At 34.5% G+C, this 20,640-nt stretch overlaps 1 protein-coding gene across 1 annotated transcript in view; it reads left to right on the top strand.

The window, feature by feature from the left end:
• The window catches only part of Klhl13 (kelch like family member 13), a 182,222-nt gene that overhangs the window by 54,678 nt on the left and 106,904 nt on the right, over positions 1 to 20,640 (top strand). The window contains exon 2 of the mRNA XM_077106678.1: positions 10,605 to 10,678. Within this exon, the coding sequence (XP_076962793.1) occupies positions 10,629 to 10,678 (50 nt within the window). The 5' untranslated portion in view covers positions 10,605 to 10,628. The remainder of the gene's footprint in view (positions 1 to 10,604; positions 10,679 to 20,640) is intronic.

Genomic DNA, 20,640 nt, shown 5'->3' with positions numbered 1-20,640 from the left:
TGAATACAAGGGGCAGTAATGTCAACATCAGTAAAAATGGCCAATTGCAGTGATGACCCAAGACAACAAGATACTCCAAAAGCATTCCTGATGCCTATTATGAGTGACAATATGACAGGGACTACTGAAGAATCTTGTTGAGAAATATGGAGTGATATTACTGCAAAAAAGCAGTGGAACAGCATGTATATGGTGTGTATTTATAGCAGTTGAGAACAGGATGGTAGTGAGTACATGATGATGACATAAGCAGATTGCTTCAGTGACTGTAGCCAGAAAATGGAAAGTACTGAGAAAAGTATATCAGCCACCCTGGCACCCCACCAAGAAAAGGGAGAATCTTATGGAACATGGGAGTCCAGTGGTTTTGGTGGGAGTTTAGACCTAGACATGCCTACTATTGCACCTCTCTGGTCCCACTGTTTGGAGTATAAGATGCTGGTTACCAGGCAGGCTGATCATTTGCTTAAAAGATATGTTTTGAAACCATCTTCAGGTGCACTCTTTAGAATAGTGCAACTGTTGAATTTTATAGTGTTACACATTTTGTTAGGGTGCTTATGTTGAAGCATATCACATGACTGTATTCATTTTTAGATTTACTATATGTGGGAGACCAACCTCCCATGTGACTGAGTTAACTGCCCTGCGGGGCGATGTGGCATCAAAGGCGGCAGCCATGCTGCTAGACCGCCCTGTTCTAGGGTTCTAGTAACAGTGTCTTCCTGTAGAGGCGTGTCTCTCCACAACCCCAGGGACCCAATCACCTCACCTGTACTTGCAACCCTGCCCCTCTTGACCTTCATTGGGCGGGATTTTTCCCAGAATTTAGAGTTCTCCAATAAAAGCCCACTCCCAAGCATGCTTGCGCATGCGCTCTCTCTCATTAGCCTCTCCTGTAGATCCTCGCTGCCCCGCTGGGGAGCTTGAGGCAGAGAGCAAGAGGAGCCCTCATTTAAAGGTCAATTGTGTGTTTGTTTTGTTTCTAACTCTCTGAGAATTTCCCCTGAGTGACTGAACAGTTAGTCTTCTGCGCTGGACATGGACGAAAACTGTAGTGAAAAATCACCACCCAGCGCAACAGTCAGTGTTCTGCTGTTTTAGGTAAGACTGCCTGAGTGCCACAGGCGGTAGGGAAACGTAAGCTAAACGACTCTATAACACTCTGTGACATTAAAAAATATCAACATTTGTCTAATGAACCCCGAAGAACACAATTCTGTTTCTTAAACTTCTGATTTTGTAATTTCAAGATGGTTTTGAATTTTTAGTGGTGCTGCTATATATAACTTGACTTGGAGGAGTGCAATTATGTGCAATTTTTCTGGATTTTGCAGTTTTTCGATTTTTGTAGTGCTTAGCATTTTTCAATAATCCTTTCTGTCAGCTTTCTTTTCTTATCACAGTACTTATCAAAATTTTACTTGAAGACAGACTATAATAGAAACCCTAAAATTTCTTTTATATAATATCAGTTTGGTTTATAAGCAGGGCTTACCTTATGTGGTATGAAATAGGTTACTGATATCGCAAACCTCATTACTTTTAAATCTATTGGTTCTTATAGAAGGAAAGAGCGATACAGTAAGTTTTAATTAAATGTTAAATCATAAACTGGAACCTCTATTTGAAATATTATCTGTATGATAGGTGCTTGACAAATACTAGATTGGTGAATTACTGAAATCCTCATGAGCAAAATTACTTGAACTTATGCAAGATATCTAACTATCAGAAGCAATTTTGTCAGTTTTATTTCTGGTGAGCTAAGTAGAGTATTTTGAGGGTGAAACTGCAATTAGGTCTTTGTCAGTTGTGTGCTTTGAGTAATGATTAATTTCCCTTTTATTCATTAGGATATCATGTCCAGGGAGAAGTGTGTCTTTTTAATTATAATGCTGCCAGGTTATACTTTAGTCATGTCTTTTTTTTTTTTCATTGAAAATTCTTTTTAAAGTATGCTGGCCTTTAGATATCATGTTTTGTCTGCTTACCTACACAATCCCTATTTTAGGGTAGAGATATTGTTTTTACTTTTAATTTCTTTTTAAATAAAATATTTTAAGCACACAGCAGAGTACAGTAGCCACCATTTGGCCATGTAGAACTTTATCTTTTTGCCATTTTTGTTTCAGATTCTTAACAAAAAAGGATACAGGTGAAGCAACCTTCACAATTGAATTCTTCTCCCTTCTTTCTTGAGGCAACTACTATCCCAAACTTATTGTTTATCATTCTCATGGCTCTCTTTTTATTTATTTTTAATTTGTTCTTTTTAGATATAATTTTTCAACAGTATGTGCAATGCACATATGTATGTGTGTATGGAGGGGAAAATGAGGATTGTGGGAGAGAGGGAGGATTATGTGCTTTTGAAATGTATGTAAATGCTATTGTACTTTTTAGTTTACATTTTATTTAGTATCATGCTTTTAAAATATACTTGTTCCATATCTCCCCTTATGAAACAATTAAAATGTTAATTACTTCCACCTTATATCTCATTTCAACTATCATCCATTTCTCTGTTCTTTATAAAAGAAAGCTTCTTTTTACATTTTTAAAATTTTTAATTTGTTATTATATGTGACAATAGAATTTTTTTGACATATCTTACATACATGGAGTATAACTTCCAATTTTTGTTGTTGTACATGATATGGAGTTATATCAGTTGCATATTCATATATGAATATAAGAAAGTTATGTCCAATTCATTCTGTCTTTCCCATTCCCATCCCCTTCCCTTCCCCTCACTCCCCCCCATCCAATCCAGTGAACCTTCACCTCCCACTCCTGCCTATTGTGAGTCAGCATCTGCATATCAGAAATAATATTCAGCCTTTGTTTCTTTGGGATTGACTTATTTCACTTAGCATGATAATCTCTAGTTCCATCCATTTACCAGCAAATGCCATACTTTCTTTTCTTTTTTTTTTTTATTGGTTGTTCAAAACCTTACAAAGCTCTTGACATATCATATTTCATACATTAGCATACATTAGCTTCAAGTGAGTTATGAACTCACATTTTTACCCCAAATACAGATTGCAGAATCACATCGGTTACACATCCACATTTTTACATAATGCCATACTAGTAACTGTTGTATTCTGCTACCTTTCCTATCCCCTACTATCCCCCCTCCCCTCCCCTCCCATTTTCTCTCTCTACCCCATCTACTGTAATTCATTTCTCACCTTGTTTATTTTCCCATTCCACTCACAACCTCTTATGTGTAATTTTGTATAACAATGAGGGTCTTCCTCCGTTTCCATGCAATTCCCCTTTTCTCTCCCTTTCCCTCCCACCTCATGTCTCTGTTTAATGTTAATCTTTTCTTCCTGCTCTTCCTCCCTGCTCTATTCTTAGTTGCTCTCATTATATCAAAGAAGACATTTGGTATTTGTTTTTTAGGGATTGGCTAGCTTCAGTAAGCATAATGTGCTCTAGTGCCATCCATTTCCCTGCAAATTCCATGATTTTGTCATTTTTTAGTGCTGTGTAATACTCCTTGGTGTATAGATGCCACATTTTTTTAATCCATTCATCCATTGAAGAGCATCTGGGTTGGTTCCACAGTCTAGCTATTGTGAATTGTGCTGCTATGAACATCGATGTGGCAGTATCCCTGTAATACGCTCTTTTAAGGTCTTCAGGGAATAGTCCAAGAAGGGCAATAGCTGGATCAAATGGTGGTTCCATTCCCAGTTTTCCCAGGAATCTCCATACTGCTTTCCAAATTGGCCGAAGAGTTGTATGTAGTTTCTTTCCTTTCTCTCATTCATTCTTTTTTTTTTTTAATTTATTTTATTTTTTTTTAGTTTTTCAGCGGACACAACATCTTTGTTTGTATGTGATGCTGAGGATCAAACCCGGGCCTCACGCATGCCAGGAGAGCATGCTACCACTTGAGCCACATCCCCAGCACCCCCCTCATTCATTCTTGAACCAACCTTAGTCATCTTTCTTCTTTGTCATTCCACATAACCCACTTTTTAAAAAAAATTAATTTGTTCTAATTAGTTATACGTGACAGTAGAATGCATTTTGACACATTGTACTTTTAACAAGATCTATAGTGGTCCCTATATAACCAAAGTGAATTGTCATTTCTCAATTCTTAATCTCTCAGCACCATCTGACACACTCATTTACTCCTTTCTTTTTTTATATTAACTTTATTGTATTTATTTTATTTTTATGTGGTGCTGAGAATCGAACCCAGTGCCTCACACATACTAGGCAACTCATTTATGCCTTTCTTCATATAACACTTTATTTTGTCTTCTAGGATACCATACCTTCTTAAGTTTTCTCTTTCATGGCCATTCCTTATTTCTTCTGCCATATCCTCTTTCTTTTATTAATTTCAAAATAATTTGTATAGAAAATATACAATGAAAAGTACACATTTTCCCCTAACCCATGTTCCTCTCAGAAATAAAAGATATAAACAGACTTTGTGTGTATGTTTGTATGTGTTTCATAGATGAATACAGTGCTTTCATTTAGATAGGATTTATTTATTTCAAAATTATTTGTATTTCATTTATGTGCTTCTTGTTTATATTATGTGTTCACTTTTATTGCTTTTACTAATTAATTTGTGTATAAATTAAAAGTATTAGCCCTTTGTTGTTTATCATGTATATTGTGAACATTATTTCCTAGTTTATCAATTTCTTTTGGATTTTGATATATTTGAAGTATAGACATTTAGATTTTCTGTAATTAGATTTCTGGTTTTGGAGTACTGGTTAGCCTTCTCTACAGGATAATTATAAAAAATTCATTTGAGTTTTCTTTGGGTATTATTTCAGATTCATATTTTTGATCTTTAAATCAAAAATCCTTTAGGAATTTGTTTTAAGGTGAGAAGGAAAGTAATATACAACCTTATGCCTTTAAAAATAAAAAAAAATCCTTTTTTAAAAAACCAAACAAACAACAAAGCAAAGGTTATCCAGTTGTCCCCCAATAATTTATTTAATCATTTTTTCCTTTAGTCATTTGAACGTCCATACTTACCATAAAATTTTTGTATTTGAGTTTCTCACAAGATCTTGAAAGAATTTATGATTTATTTTTTCAAAACACTATATTGTGATTCCTCCTTATTGATACTGAAACTACTCTTTTAAAAAGGTCACTACTCATTTATAATTGTCAAGTCAAGTAGCTGTACCTTACTTGGTCTCAGCTAAACTTGAAACTGTTGGATAGTTTTAAACTACTCTTCTTTCGCTTTTTATTTATTTATTTATTTAATACACAACAGTGGAATGCATTACAATCCTTATTACACATATAGAGCACAATTTTTCATATCTCTGTATATACAAAGTATGTTCATGCCAATTTATGCCATTATACATGTACTCTATTTTTTGCATTACAATTCTTAGTACACATACACCAAGATTTTTCATCTCTCTGTATGTAAATAAGGAATGTTGGCCCCAAATTCAAATGTTCATACATGTATTTTGTATGATGACTATCACATTCCACCATCCTTGCTAATCCCCTTTCCCCTCCCTTTCCCTCCCCACCCCTCTTCCCTATCTAGAATTAGGAGGATTAGATTAATTCTTAGCTTTTATCTCATAATTCCCTTAATTTTTCCATTATCTATTCTCCCTATCTCTTTTTTGCTATCGTGTCTCCCTCTGTTTCAATGGAATTCTGCCTTCTCAGGGCAAAAACACTCTTGATAATACTTCCCAATCTCATCACTTGACTGCCTAGTGTGTCCTTTGTTAGATTAAATATATATACATCAAATTTTATTCTCCTTTCAATGTTTTTCCTTCCTCTCTATATCCTGTTATTTGATATCATCCCCATTACCTAAATAGATTTTGTGATTTTATCTTTGATGTCTCCTTAACCCTGTAATATTTGTCAGTGATCTTTTAGTCAGTAAATACTAATTCTCCTTTGCCTGTCCCATAGTCCTTGTCTGGGCTCTTAGCTCATGCCTTGACTCTGGAAGTAGTTTCTTAACTGGTGTTCATACTTTTCTTTCTAATCAACCCCCATTTTGAGGCTGTGGCTCTTAGCACAGTATGAATGTTCAAATATCTCTATCTATCTATATACTTGATCAATCTATTTAATATATAAAAATTATTTTTATATATTTTATTTTAAATATATGCATATATTTAATAATCTGGTTTTTAAATTGGTTTAAGTTAAATCCTACTTAAATTTGTTAATATGTGTTTACTTACTTTCCCTTCTTAATTCCATTAAAATGAGAATAAGAAAATGGAAAAACTCATGAACACAAAAAGAACAGAAGTTGAAGCATTGAGTCATGTGAAGTTCAAACTAATTTTTACTTAGAGCAAAGAAGTTACCATTTCAATATCTCATTTTACATGAAGGTGTAAGAAAGGCCAACTAATTCTTGCAATAAAATTCTTAATATCTCAAAACTTGGAGTCACCAACTCTGTGGGAAATAGGAATATGTCATGAGTTTGAAACATGGTTTGTTTGTTAGAAGTCTTCATAGTAAGTGGCTGGAATCCCATGTCCTACCACCCCATATCCTACTGTTCAGGAGACTAGAAGTTTTGCTATCTGGAAAATTTCAAAGGGACAGCCCAAGTCTTAGAGATCCAGGTGCAGCAGGGGTATTAGTTGAAACAAGGAAATTGCATCTGTCTGTTGTAGGGATCCAGTTTGATCCAGTTTGACATGACTACATTCATCTTGGTTGTAATTGCCATTTTGCATGCTAAGTGACCCAGACATGCATCCCAAGCCCTATAGGACAAAAGGAGTCATTAAGATTGTTAGCTAAGTGAGTTGTGCTAGCCACTGATGCTGGGAGTATTTCATAACTGATGTTGAACATGTTAATAGTTTTTGAGGAAGGCCAGATGCATTCCAGTTGGGTATGGCTCACCTTTGTCTAGCTTAGCATATAAACTAACCCCCTTCCACCTACCTTGAGGTATGGGAATACAAATGCCTTGCTGATGCCTAAGACATGCTTCTGTCTATAAGTTTCCAAAAATGCACCTGGTGCAATCCTGCCTATTTCTTAGGTTTTATGCCAACTCTGTTTTTGGTGGCCCATTCTCATATGTTGGAATTTTTCCCCCAAACATCTATTTTGTGCTACTATAACAGAATACCTGAGACTGGCAAATTTATAAAGAAAGAAGTTTATTCTTCCTAGTTCATTCAGTAGGCAGAAGGACCAAAATCAAGGGGCCAGCATCTGATAAGGGCATTTTTGCTGCATCATCCTTTGGTGGAAGGTGGAGTGGAGGGGGAGGGGGAAGAGGGAGGGAGGGAGGGAGGGAGAGAGAGGTGGGGAGAGGGGGAGAGAATGATAATGAATACATATGTGTAAAAGATGGACAAACTTGTCCTTTTATAAGGAACCCACTCCCACAATAATGACATTAATCCATTTGAGGGTGGTGCCGTGCCCCCTTAGCCCAAATACCTCCCATTAGACCCAGCTTCCATCATTGCCATATTGGGGATCAAGTTTCCACCATAACACATTTAGAGAGACATAAAACATAGCAGAGATTAAGAGAAAGTTTGCATGCCTAAGTTTGGGAATATATGCTTCATGCTAGATCCAGTTAGTGAAACCAAGCGTGAATTACTTAATTTTACATTATTAGATTCCTAGTAGTAATCTCGATATAGTTGGTTTTCCCCTTTTCAATGTTCCCTAAATGTGAATACTAAAGAAAATAAAAAGTTCTCACTGTGTTGGTGCTGGGGATGTGGCTCAAGCGGTAGCGGGCTCGCCTGGCATGCGTTCGGCCTGGATTCGATCCTCAGCACCACATACAAACAGAGATGTTGTGTCCACTGAAAACTGAGAAATAAATATTAAAAACTTCTCTCTCTCTCTCTCTCTCTCTCTCTCTGAAAAAAAGTTCTCACTGTGTCAAAATTCTCTCACCACTTAAGCCTTTTTTTAAAGATAGGAGAGAGAGAGAGAGAGAGAGAGAGAGAGAGAGAGAGAGAGAGAGAGAGAGAGAAAGAGGAGTTTTTAATATTTATTTCTCAGTTTTCAGTGGACACAACATCTTTATTTTATTTTTCATGTGGTGCTGAGGATCGAACCCAGTGCCCCACGCATGCCAGACGAGCGCATTACCGCTTGAGCCACATCCCCAGTCCCACTTAAGCCTTTTTAGAAAGGCAATCTAAGGTCAGTTGATTTCAAGATGCTTTAAAAATTTTCATTTTGTTTGGCTACCTGATTTCTTATAATAACAGGATTATAATCAGATATGATAGCTCAAATAAATATGAATTCTATATTGTCATTGAATTTATTTCCTTTTTAGAGTTATGAAGACCCCCCCAAATATGAGTACTTTCTCTCCTTCTACTACTTTTCCTTAAAGTAAGGGCTGGAGATAATGAAGAATCCCCCTGGCTTACTTAATTATTTGAAATCTGCATAGCTTTATAGCAGACAGTTTTATGAAAGAAATAATTGCATTTAATATATTTTTATCTTACCAATAGAAGTTGATTTTATTTACAAGGAATAGTTAAGTAAAATATACATTTGCTTCCTGGTATACTTGAAATAAATTGGATAAATATATAAAATATACTTTACCTTTGCAATGTAATTTATTGGTATTGCTGGAAAGAAATATATTTTATATAGGTCAGTTTACCAACACTCACCTGCTCTTTTCCCATAAGAACAACCACCAATTCTATCCAGGCCAAGAAAAATAACATTATTACTCACTATTTTATGTCTTTAAGGATATAACACAATATAACTTTCTAGTCTGTATTTTGTGCATTTACTTCTAAAATTGTGGCCTCCATTTTTGGGCTTTTCAGACCTCTCCATGTCCCCCTGGTAACAAGAAAATTAGTGTTGTTTTTGTATCTACTTGGCAAATAGTTGCCTCAATTCTTTCCTGGTAACTTCTCTTGTCTAATCCAGCTTTCCAGACTCCTCAGGCCTTCTGTTTCTTTGTTTAATCTAACTTCCCCTATACTTGGTTGAATTTCCATGGATATTTGTTAATTAATGACTTTACATGAAATTTAGTCATTCTATTTAATGATGCACAATTGAGTGAATCATATATAGACTATTTTGCTTTTATAAAAGATTAAGTTTCTTTTTTTTAACATTTTTTTCCTGCTTTTATTTATCCATTGGGCATCTGCAGGCCCAATACATAGTGCTTTTAGCAAAAGCAGCTTCTAATTTAGTTATAATTTTAAGTGTCTATGTCGTTTTTTATTTCTTGATTTTAGATATACAATACAGTAAGGTGTATTTTGACATAGTACGTACATGGAGTATAACTCATTCCAATTTGGATCCCATTCTTGTGGTTGAACATCATGTGGAGTTTCACTAGTCATGTATTCATATATGAGTATAGGAAAGTTATGTCTGATCCATTCTACTGTCTTTCCTTTTCCTAACCCCCTCCCTTCCCTTCCTTACCCTTTGTCTAATTCAATGAACTTCTCTTCTTCCCTTCCCCTCCATTTTTGTGTGTCAGCATCTACATATCAGGGAGAACATTCAGCCTTCGATTTCTTTGGGATTGGTTTATTTCACTCAGTATGATAGTTTCTAGTTCCATCCATTTCCTGGCAAATGCCATAAATTCAGTTTTCTTTATGGCTGAGTAATAATCCATTGTGTATATATACCACATTTTCTTTATCCATCCATCTGTTGAAGAGCACCTAGGTTGGTTCCATATCTTAGCTATTGTGAATTGAGCTGCTGTAAACATTGATGTGGCCCTGTCTCTATAGTATGCTGATTTTAAGTCCTTTGGGTATATGCCAAAGGTGATTCCATTCTAAGTTTTCTTTTATTATTATTATTATTTTTATTTGTTTTAATAGTTATACATGACAGTAGAATGCACTTATATATTTTGATGTATCATACATAGATGGGATATAATTTCTAATTTTTCTGAGTATACATATTGTAGAATCACATTGGTCATACAGTCACATATATACATACAGTAATAATGTCTGTTTCATTCTACTATTTTTCTTATCCCCACATCCTTTGCCTTCCCCTCCTTTCACTTCCCTCTACCTAATCTAGGGTAACATTATTATTATTATTATGTACATTATAATTCTTAATACACATAAATACCATGCTTTTTGTATTTCTGTTTTTATATTAAGTATGTTGACATCCAGTTCAAGTCTTCATATGAATTCAAGATAGGGAAGAGGGGTGGGAGGGAAAGGGAGGGGGTAGGGGAGTAACAAGGATGGTGGAATATGATGGTCACCATTCTAAGTTTTCTAAGGAATCTTCATACTGCTTTTCAGAGTGGTTGCACCAACTTGCAGTCTCACCAGCAAAGTATGAGTGAACCTTTTCCCGACATCCTCACCAATATTTACTGTTGATAATTGCCATTCTGATAGAGTGAGTTTCTTAATTTTTGTAAGATGTAATATGGGCATTAGGTACCAGAACACACATTTTGCCTTTAAATTAACCCCGAAATATACAAAACATTAAAAAATAGCAAATTTTGGAAGTTATAGTATTGACTTTCATAATAAATACTGGCTTCTTTTCCTTTTGAACAGGTCATTATCCAACTTTTAGAGGTGATGGATCATCTGCATAGAGGGGAATTGGTTGCTGCAATACTTCATAACCGGTATATTTATGGAAACAACTTACCTTATTTATATAATGTCTGTCCTATCTATACTCAATGAATATTTGTTAAATACCTAGAATAGAATAAGAAGCATTTGCTGTATGAATGAATAACAGCATGATTGAGTAATAAAGAAATGGAATGAAGGAGATGTTAGTGACTATGTCTGGAGCTAATGAAAAATAGAGAATATAACTAGAAAACACAATTGGTATAAATTGTGAACCCCTAGAATACAGTCAGTGGAGATATTGATCTGAACTTTCAGTTTTAAAAGCATATCTGTGAATAACTACTGGTATCTATAACGTAAGAAAAGTCTCCACAACCTATTTTAAAATAGGATTGTCCTGTGAGTGCATGTACATTTCTGATACTAAAAATCCAGTTAAATGCGTCTCATGGAATTCCTATGAGACATTTAGAACTTCCTACATCAATTGAAAATTTTAAATTCATAGTTTAAAGAAACATAAACATTGAGATAAAATGTTAAATATCTACCTTTTAAAATTATTTCTTCACAATTGTTTCTTCTTTTTATTGGATTATTTATGTTTATCTTGTTAATTTGTCTAGTATATTCTTTTTTTTTAAAAAAACTATAACCTTGTTTTTCAGAAGTAAAGGAATTTCTCTTATTCTTGATGATTGATTGTACAGTTTAGATGAGCTATTTAAAATAGTATGTTTGAATTGTCTCTGTTCTGGCTCTGCTGCTTATGAGCAATGTAGGCTTCAGGAAGTTTTTTTTTAAATACCTTTATTTTATTTGTTTTTGGTGCCAGGGATTGAACCCAGTGCCTCCCGCATGCTAGGCAAGAGCTCTACCACTGAGCCCCAGCCCCAGCACGAGGAAGTTTCTTAATGTTCTGTACCTCAAATTTCTCATCTTTGAAATGGGGTCAAAAATAGTACCTATACTGCAAGAATGTTGTGAAAATTAAATAAGTGTAACTTTGGGTTTGTGTGTGTGTGTGTGTGTGTGTGTGTGTTTGTGTAGAGAGTGTATGAGGGAGTGATATATAAATGCTATTATTATTGAATTGTAAATGTGGGATTTAAATTATGTAAAAATATTGTTTATTCATATACCACATAATGCCATTTCCATCAACAGATTGCATATACAACAGAAGTTTCATAGAATTATAACGGAGCTAACAATTCTTATTGTCTAATGATGTAGCCATCCTAACATTATAGAGCAATCCATTGCTCACATTTCTGGTGATGCTGGTATAAGTATACCAGATTGTTCTGCCTGTTGTATAAAAGTACAACACATACACCGGGCACGGTAGCACATGTGTATAATCCCAGTGGCTTGGGAGGCTGAGGCAGGAGGATTAAAAGTTCAAAGCCAGCCTCAGCAAAAGCGAGGCACTAAGAAATTCAGTGAGACCCTGGCTTTAAATAAATACAAAATAGGGCTGGGGATGTGGCTCAGTGGTTGAGTGCCCCTGCATTCAATCCCCAGTACCCTCCCCCCCAAAAAAGTACAGCACAATTATGCATGGAATAAGGTACTTGATAATTATAGTAAATGACAAATTTACTAGTTTATGAATGTACTGTACTTATTAGTTTGAAGTGTACTACTTCTCATATTTAAAGTATACTACAAAATAGTATGTTGTTATGCTGTCAGCAGACTCATACATAATCTGTTTACCATGACTCTTGATTGCATCAAGAGGCTATGCCAAATGATTGACTTATAGCAGCTAGTTTTGTGTAAATACGAACTATGTTGTGAATACAATAACAAAATCACCCAGTGATGCATTTCACAGAATATATCTCCATCATTAAGTGATGTGTGACTGTGTTTGTGTTTCTGAATTGTGAGGTACTTTAAATGCAGGTGTATTATAAAAGAAAGATAAGATGGGAAAGGTTGAGATAGGAATGTCACTGTTATCTGGCAGATACCACAGAATGCATTTTTATGTAATAATCATATTAAAGAAATATATAAAAGGTACTTGTTTGTTGAAGTGGTAATATCATCTGAGCAAAGATGGGATACTGAGCTTTGTAGGAGCTGTAAGATAGACTTTCTCAAAGATACAGAAAATAAAATCATAACAGGGATGATGTGTGACCATGTTGGGTAAAAAGATAAAGAAGGAGTAGATGAGGAGATATTGATTTCATTGCTGCATGTGTCAGTAGTACATTTTTCTTATTGTTGTGTAATATTCCATTTTAAAATATACCACAACTTAATCTATTTTCCTGTTGATCAATTATTTATGTTACATCTAGTATTTGAAAATTATAAATGAAACCATTATTAAGATTCTTGTAGAGTCTTTTTTTTTTTTTTGGCATATGCACATACGCACTCATTTTCTTTAGCTATATACCAGGAGTGGAATTGTTGGTACCTAGGGTAGACATTTACATATATTACCAATTCTTGCTATTGTTATTCTCATTTAAATTTTAGCCATTATCAGAGTGTGTAGTGGTTACTCATAGTTTTTACTCTGCATTTTTCTCATATGTAATAACATGAGTGTATTTTTATGTTTATTAGGTATTTGGACTCTTTTAGAAGCTTATGTTCAATTCTTCCTTGAATCTGCTTTTCTTTTTAAATTTGTTTTTTTTTAAATTTTTTATTATTATTAGAGCTTTATGGTTATATATAGTATTGGGTTCATCCTGACAAAGTCATACTTGCATGGAAATTGATTTGAGTTCATGATTCCCCCTTTTCCCTCCTGTCCTCCCTCCCCTTTCCCATTCTCCTTCTACTCTACTAGACTTCCTTTTATTTATCTATTAATTTGTATTTGACTGGTTAATCAAAATGCAATGATCAAGAGTATGAACAACAATAAATGCTGGAGAGTCTGAAGGCAGAAAGGAACATCTGTACATTGCTGGTGGGACTGCAGACCAGTATAACCACTCAGGAAAGCAGTAGGGAGATCCCCAAAATACCAGGGATGGAACCACCATCCTATCCCATTCCTCAGTATATGTCCAAAATATCTAAAATTGGCATACTATAATTCTTTTACCCATTTAAAAATGGGTGGTTGTTTTATTTTTATTTTTTAAAAGATTTCAACTTATCCCGGATATTTAGGTATATACTATGAGTATTCTTTCAATCTGTGGGCTTGCTCTCCCATTTTTTTTAAAATTTGTATCTTTTGATGAGCAGCAGTTTTTTTCTTTGAAGTTCAATTGTAAAAGTTTTTTCTTTTAGAGTAGTGCTTTTTGCATCTTGCCCAATAAATCATTGTTCTTTCAAATTTCAGGCTTTCTTTAGAAAGTTTTATGTTAGAAAGCCCTCACGTTATAATTGCTTTCTTGATCAAAACAAGACAAAACAAATCCCAAAACAAAAACAAAGCAGAAACAAAAACAAATAATGAATTTTTAGCCTAGATTTAACATAGAGTCTGACTAAATAATTAGACAATTTTATAAAAGGAAAGTGTCTTTATACCTTTGAATTCTAAGTTAGGACCTTTGTAGATGGCAAGGTAATTGAATGGTAACGTGAGCTAAGCCTGGTGAGATACAGGGAACTAGTCTTATAATTCTCAGTTTTTAACACAGTGACTTGATTTCAGTCTTTTATGGCCTTTCTTATAATAAATAAGATCCCATTTGAAATAACAGATCATTCTGATTACAAATACCTTCCAAAGAAACAGATGATTCTGATTATAAATAACTGGATCCAGAACACTAAAAAGTGATGGATACCCATCTAGTTTTATGATGCTGCATAATTTTGATATCAAAACCTGAGAAAAAATATGACTTGTATGCATATATAATTTATGGGTCGATTGCAAATTCTAAATAAAATAAAACTAATAAATTTGGGAATATGAAAAAATAACCCTTTCTGAATAAGAACATTTTATTTCAGCATGGGAATGGTACAATATGAAGGTTATTCCTAGGATGCATTATATTAAGAGATCTCATAAGAAAGTGCTAAAATAAATGCTGAAGTGTTTGAAAAGTTAATGAATATTTTAAGAGTAAAAAATAACTCATATTTAATGATAGAAACTTACCAGCAGTGCAGCACTATCAGTGGTAAAATTTAAGAGTTGTTCCTTAAGTAACAATAGAACAAGTATGCTCACAATCACCAGTATTTAGTGTATGTGTGTGTGTGTGTGTGTGTGTATGTGTGTATATATATATATATATGTGTGTGTGTGTGTGTGTGTGTGTGTGTGTGTGTGTGTATATATATATATGTGTGTGTGTGTGTGTGTGTGTGTGTGTGTGTGTATATATATATATATATATATATATATATATATTATGGCCAATATTGATATAAAAAACAAATTATCAATATTTAGATGATAATTGGCACTGAGAAAACTGGATATCCACATATAAAAGAATAAAACTGAAAAAAAAACTGCAAAAAAGAATAAAACTGGACCCTTAATCCATACACAAAAATAAATTAAAAATGAATTAAATGATTTAAATGTACTTAAGATCTAAAAGAATAAAACACCTAAAAGAAAATGTAGGGGAAAAACTCTTTGATATTGACCCTGGCAGTGATTTGAATACCACGTCAAAAGTTCAGGCAGCAGAAGCAAAAATTAAGAAGTTGGATCCACATAAGAAACTTCTGGCTAGCTGTGGTGGCTCATGTCAGTAGTTCTAGCTACCTGTGAGGCTGAGGCAAGATGGTCACAAGTTCACGGCCAGCCTGGGTGAATTAGTGAGGCCCTGTCTCGAAATAAAATTTATTAAAGCCTTAGGATATAGCTTGCCATTAGAGTATTTGCACAGCATGTGTGAGGCCCTGTGGGAGAAAATATTAGCAAACTATATATATGATAAAGGTTAATATCTAAAAAAATAAGGAACTCACGAAACTTAATAAAAAACACATGGTTTAAAATGGATAAAAGGAACTAAGTAGATATTTTTTTCTGAAGATGACATTCAACTGGCCAACATGAAAAGTTGGTCAGCATCACTAATCATCAGAAAAATGCAAATTAAAACCATAATATCACATCACACCTGTTACAATGGCTATTATCAGAAAGAAAAAAGGTAACAACTTCTGGCAAGGATATAAATATAAGGTGACCCTTGTACACTGCTGGTGGGTATGGACTTTAGTACAGCCATTGTAGAAAACAGTATGGCACTTCCTCAAAAAACTAATATAGGATTATCATGAGTCAGCTATCCCTCTGTTGGGTATATGTCTAAAGGAAATGAAATCAACACCTTTTGAGAAATATTTATGCCCATGTTCATTTCAGCATTACTCAAAATAGCCAAGATTTGGGAACGAATTTTAATGGACAAATGGATAAAGGAATTAATATCTATTCTTAAAAAAAGGGATACTGCTGTTTGCAACAACATGGAAGAACTTGGAAGTCTTTATGCTAAATGAAAAAGTACTGTATGAAAGAAAAAATACTGTGTATAGTCACTTATATATACTTTATGCTAAATGAGAAAGTACTGTATCAAGGAAAAGTACTATATGATCTCACTTATGTACAATCTCAAAAAAAGGCAAAATTGAAATAGGGTAGTGTGGGAGATCAACCTTGCACGTGACTGGGTCACACTCCCCGGTTGGGTGCTGAGGTGCTCAGTCACAGAAATGTGGTCGGTGTCTCGTTCATGGGTGTGTCTTGCTACAGCCCCATGGGTGAAGCTAAGCTCACCTGTTCCTTTGTATATAACCCCTTGCCCTGTTTAGGATAGAATCTTCCATGGAAGTGCCTTGTGTGTGTCCCCTTCTCTCACTGTGTCCTTGGATGTGGCCTACCCATGATGCTGACAGTGGACATCATGAAGATAGACTCAGCCCCCTGAAACCTGACCCCTTGCCTCATTTGAATAGCTTCTCCTCAATAAAAGGGGTCAGTGCGTGAGCTCTCTCTCTCTCTCTCTCTCTCTCTCTCTCTCTCTCTCTTCGGACCCTTAAGGTCAGAGGAGCTGTCACAGCGACCCCAAAGAAAAAGGTATTTGTGTCTCTTGTGTGGTTATTTTGTGCAGCCCAGTTAGCCCAGTTTAACTGGAGTGACCCCTGAGCATTTTAGTCGTGAGAACAGAAACCCAGCAATGGGTAGAAAGATGGTTCCAAAGATGGGTAGTGGGGAGAAATGGATTGAAGTAGATCATAGTGTATAAACTTAGAATTAGGTATGATGAATAAGTCTAGATATATGAAATATAGCATAAAGACACTAGTTAGTAATATCATATTATTTATTAAAAATTATTAGGAGAGGAAATTTTAGGTACTTTTATGAATATGCAAAAAAGGCACCTTATGAAATGTGATGGATATGTCAATTCACTTGACATTAGGAATATTTTCACCATGTCTATCTGTATCAAAACATTATGCTTTGTTAACTTAAATATAAGCAATGAAAAACATATGCATAAAAATATGAGATAGGCTCATATACCTATAAAAGCCAAATCTTGAAAAGACTTACTTGAGAGAGTTAATAAATTGTACAAAGTGGTTGGGTATAAATAAAATTAAAGAAAACCACCTTTTATCTGTGTCAGAAATAGTCATTTAGAAGATATAATGGAAAACAATTAAAATGGCCACAAAACATAAATATTTAGTAATAATCCCAACAACAATGTCAAGGACTTATATGAGGAAAATTTTGAAATTCCAGGCATAAATGGGACAGAAGATATTTAACAAATGGAGAAACACAACCTAGTCCTTGATTAAAAGGCTAAATATTGGGAAAAGAGAAATTCTCTTCAAATTATTCTATAAATTTAACAAAAATTGAATTGTATCCCATTACTACTGCTTATGTCTGGCAATGTAGTGCATGTAGAATTGTCCATTAATTATTACTGAATAAAGAATGGACTACTCAAAAATATCATTTTTTGTTTACAATGTAATAAATATTTATTGTATAATTGCTAGATGTTAAACATTTTCACTTTCTAAAACAACAAAACTTGCCAAATCCTTATTTGTGGAATTTTGTACAGATTTGTGGAATTTGTACATTTTGTAGAAGTGTGGTCAGATAATAAAATATATATATCACAGAGAAAATTGCTTGAAAACTAATAAAGCAGGTGGAAAGATAAAGGACTAAATTGGAAATGGTAATGGAGAGGTTGTTAATGTCTATGAATCTTGGATATTTTAAATCTTGTAGTCTGTCATCCATATGTTTTACATATGGTTTCACTCCAGTGTTTTATAAAGTACAGGAGTATGTGGCTTGCTTCATTGCAAACAGTATCCTAATCTGAACGTAATCCTCATGCACCCATTATGGGTATGTATAGGAGGACACTTTGTGACAGGAGTCATTTGCTTGTGGTATTTTCTGATGACATTCCTAGATCTAAAAAGGGATTCCATAATGAAGCATTCCAGTCTTTTAAAAGTACTCTTTGTTAGAGGAATCATAATACAATATATTGCTTGGTATTTGCAAAACCAGAGAAAGAGAGCCAAGCATTTTGATTGAATTTTATGCCTTTATCAAATATCATGCAGTACCTTTTGTGTGAAGTGCTAGGGATATAGAAGTGAATGCTACACAACACATGATTATTTGGTCTAGTGGAGAATATAAACAAGCAATTCTGTTTATCATGTGTTAGGAAAAGAAAATATAGGGTGCTGTTGAATGTGTCTAACATAATATACTCTTCTGCGTTGGGGGTCGTGGTAGGCTCCCTGAGTTTATGTTTTTAAAATTTTTTGTAGTTGTAGATGGACAGCATACCTTTACTATATTTGTTTGTTTGTTTTTTTGATGCAGTGCTAAGGATCAAACCCAGTGTCTCACACGTGCTAGGCAAACACTCTGTCACAGAGCCACAGCTACAGCCCCTCCCTGGGTTTATTCAGGTTTCTCTTTCCTTTACTCCATCCCTTTTAACCTCCACCTTATATCAAACTACTGTCATTTTTGCCTGGATTCCTGTAATGATTGGCTGGCTAATTCATTCTTCTCAATAGAGTTTGCTTTTCAAAATTCAAATCTTACCATGTTGCCTCTCTGACTTTCAAACTAGTCTGTAATTCTCTTAATTTTTGAATAATGTTTGATGTTAATCTTACCTTTTACCACAGTGCATGGGGCCATGAAAAAGCAATGATATGTTCATGGAACTAATGAAAATTAGATAATTATTATTTGTAATGCTAAAGGCAAAATAAGAAGAGGCTGGAGATGAATTTGTAGAGATGGTGGAGGCCAGGTTAAAAGAGTTTGATGTGCCATTCAAAGCAGTATGGATGCTCCATAGACTTCAGGGATCTACTGAAACTTTCAAATAGGGGAGTGATGTGATTGGTCAGATTCATTTTTCTAGAAATAGCACTTTGGTGGCTGTGTGAACTGTTTGGGGAATCTGGGGGGGGGGGAATTAAGAAACTCAGTTATTATAGTAGTTGCAGAAAGAAATTAAGAGTATGAACAAAGTTGATGGCAGTGGTAATGAAGAATAGGAAATAGATTTGTGAAACATTTAGGAGTAATTTGAAATATTTGGCAGTATTAGGAAATCAATTGGATTTTTCACACTCTAGTCAGAGGGACCTTTTAAAATTGCTAACCTAATAATGTCACCCAGATTGTCCTCTTGTTTGACTACTGAAATCCAACTTTTTCTTCAGTACCCAGATCAAATTCCATGCCCCTCATTCAAACCAACCAGATGATCTGGAAGGGTCTCTTTGCTTTTGAACTTATTTAAAACCACAATGAATTTTATTACATTTGGTTCTCCCTTGAAGTAATTTCAAGGGAGATGTTGATGCTTATGGCTTGTTAAGGGAGATCTTTCAGAGAATGACTGTGTCTAATGCATTTTGTATCATATAGTGTATAATGCAGCATTTTGTGCATAGAAAGTGTTTAATAAATACTTGCAGAAGTTGCAGCCTTGATCAAAAATTATTTGTTGCTATTTTATTTGGTTAGATGATATAGGGGCAGTTTTCATGTATTTCCCCAAATCAACTCTTACTTATAGTTAAAAAATTTTACTTTATGTGGAAATCTTTAAAACTGTATAATATGCTGATGGAATGTAGATTATTGAAATAAGCTCAGAGATTTTTTTCTTATTCTTTTTTTTTAAATATATTTTTAGTTATCCCTGGACAGAATACCTGCATTTTATTTGTATATTTTTTTATGTGATGCTGAGAATTAAACCCAGGGCCTCACATGTGAGGCAAGCACTCTACCACTAAGCCACAACCCCAGCCCCCTTTTTCTTTTTTCTTTTCTCTTTTTGGTAGCAGGGATTGAACCCAGGTGTTCTTAATCACTGAGCCACATCCACAGCCCTTTTTATTTTTATTTTTTTCATTTTGAGACAGGGTCTTGCTAAAGTGCTGATTCTGGCCTCAAACTTGAAATCCTCCTGCCTTAGCTTCCACAGTTGCTGGAATTATAAGTGTGTACCACCATGCCCAGCTTCACATTTTTTTCCCCTTTGGAGCTTAGAATTTTAAGTGAGCATAATATATAACTGTTTCTTAGTAGTGTATGATGTCAAGGGAATACAGGGGTGGGAATCAAGTTATTTGATATTTAAAAATATTGGGCCTTTTTTCCAGGTGCGATGGCTCACACCTGTAATCCCAGCAGCATGGAAGGCTGAGACAGAAGAATCACAAATTCAAGGACAGCCTCAGAAACTTAGTGAGGCCCTAAGCAACTTACTAAGATATTGTCTGAAAGTTTTTTTAAAAAGGACTGGGGAATCAGGGATATGGCTCAGTGTTTAAGCGCCCCTGGATTCAATCATATATATATATATGAGAGAAAGCATATCTTTTATTCTCAGTGTCCTCATTTGTAAACTGTGAGGGAAGCTCTCATTCTTTTTTAAATTTAAAAAATTTTATATCTTTAAGTGTAAGAACACAGTAGATTGCTAAATAAACACTTATTATACTAACTTGA

This window comes from Callospermophilus lateralis, chromosome X (genome assembly GCF_048772815.1).
Source record: "Callospermophilus lateralis isolate mCalLat2 chromosome X, mCalLat2.hap1, whole genome shotgun sequence".
In the NCBI taxonomy this organism is placed as follows: domain Eukaryota; kingdom Metazoa; phylum Chordata; class Mammalia; order Rodentia; family Sciuridae; genus Callospermophilus; species Callospermophilus lateralis.
This window is presented reverse-complemented; position numbering and strand designations above follow the sequence as displayed.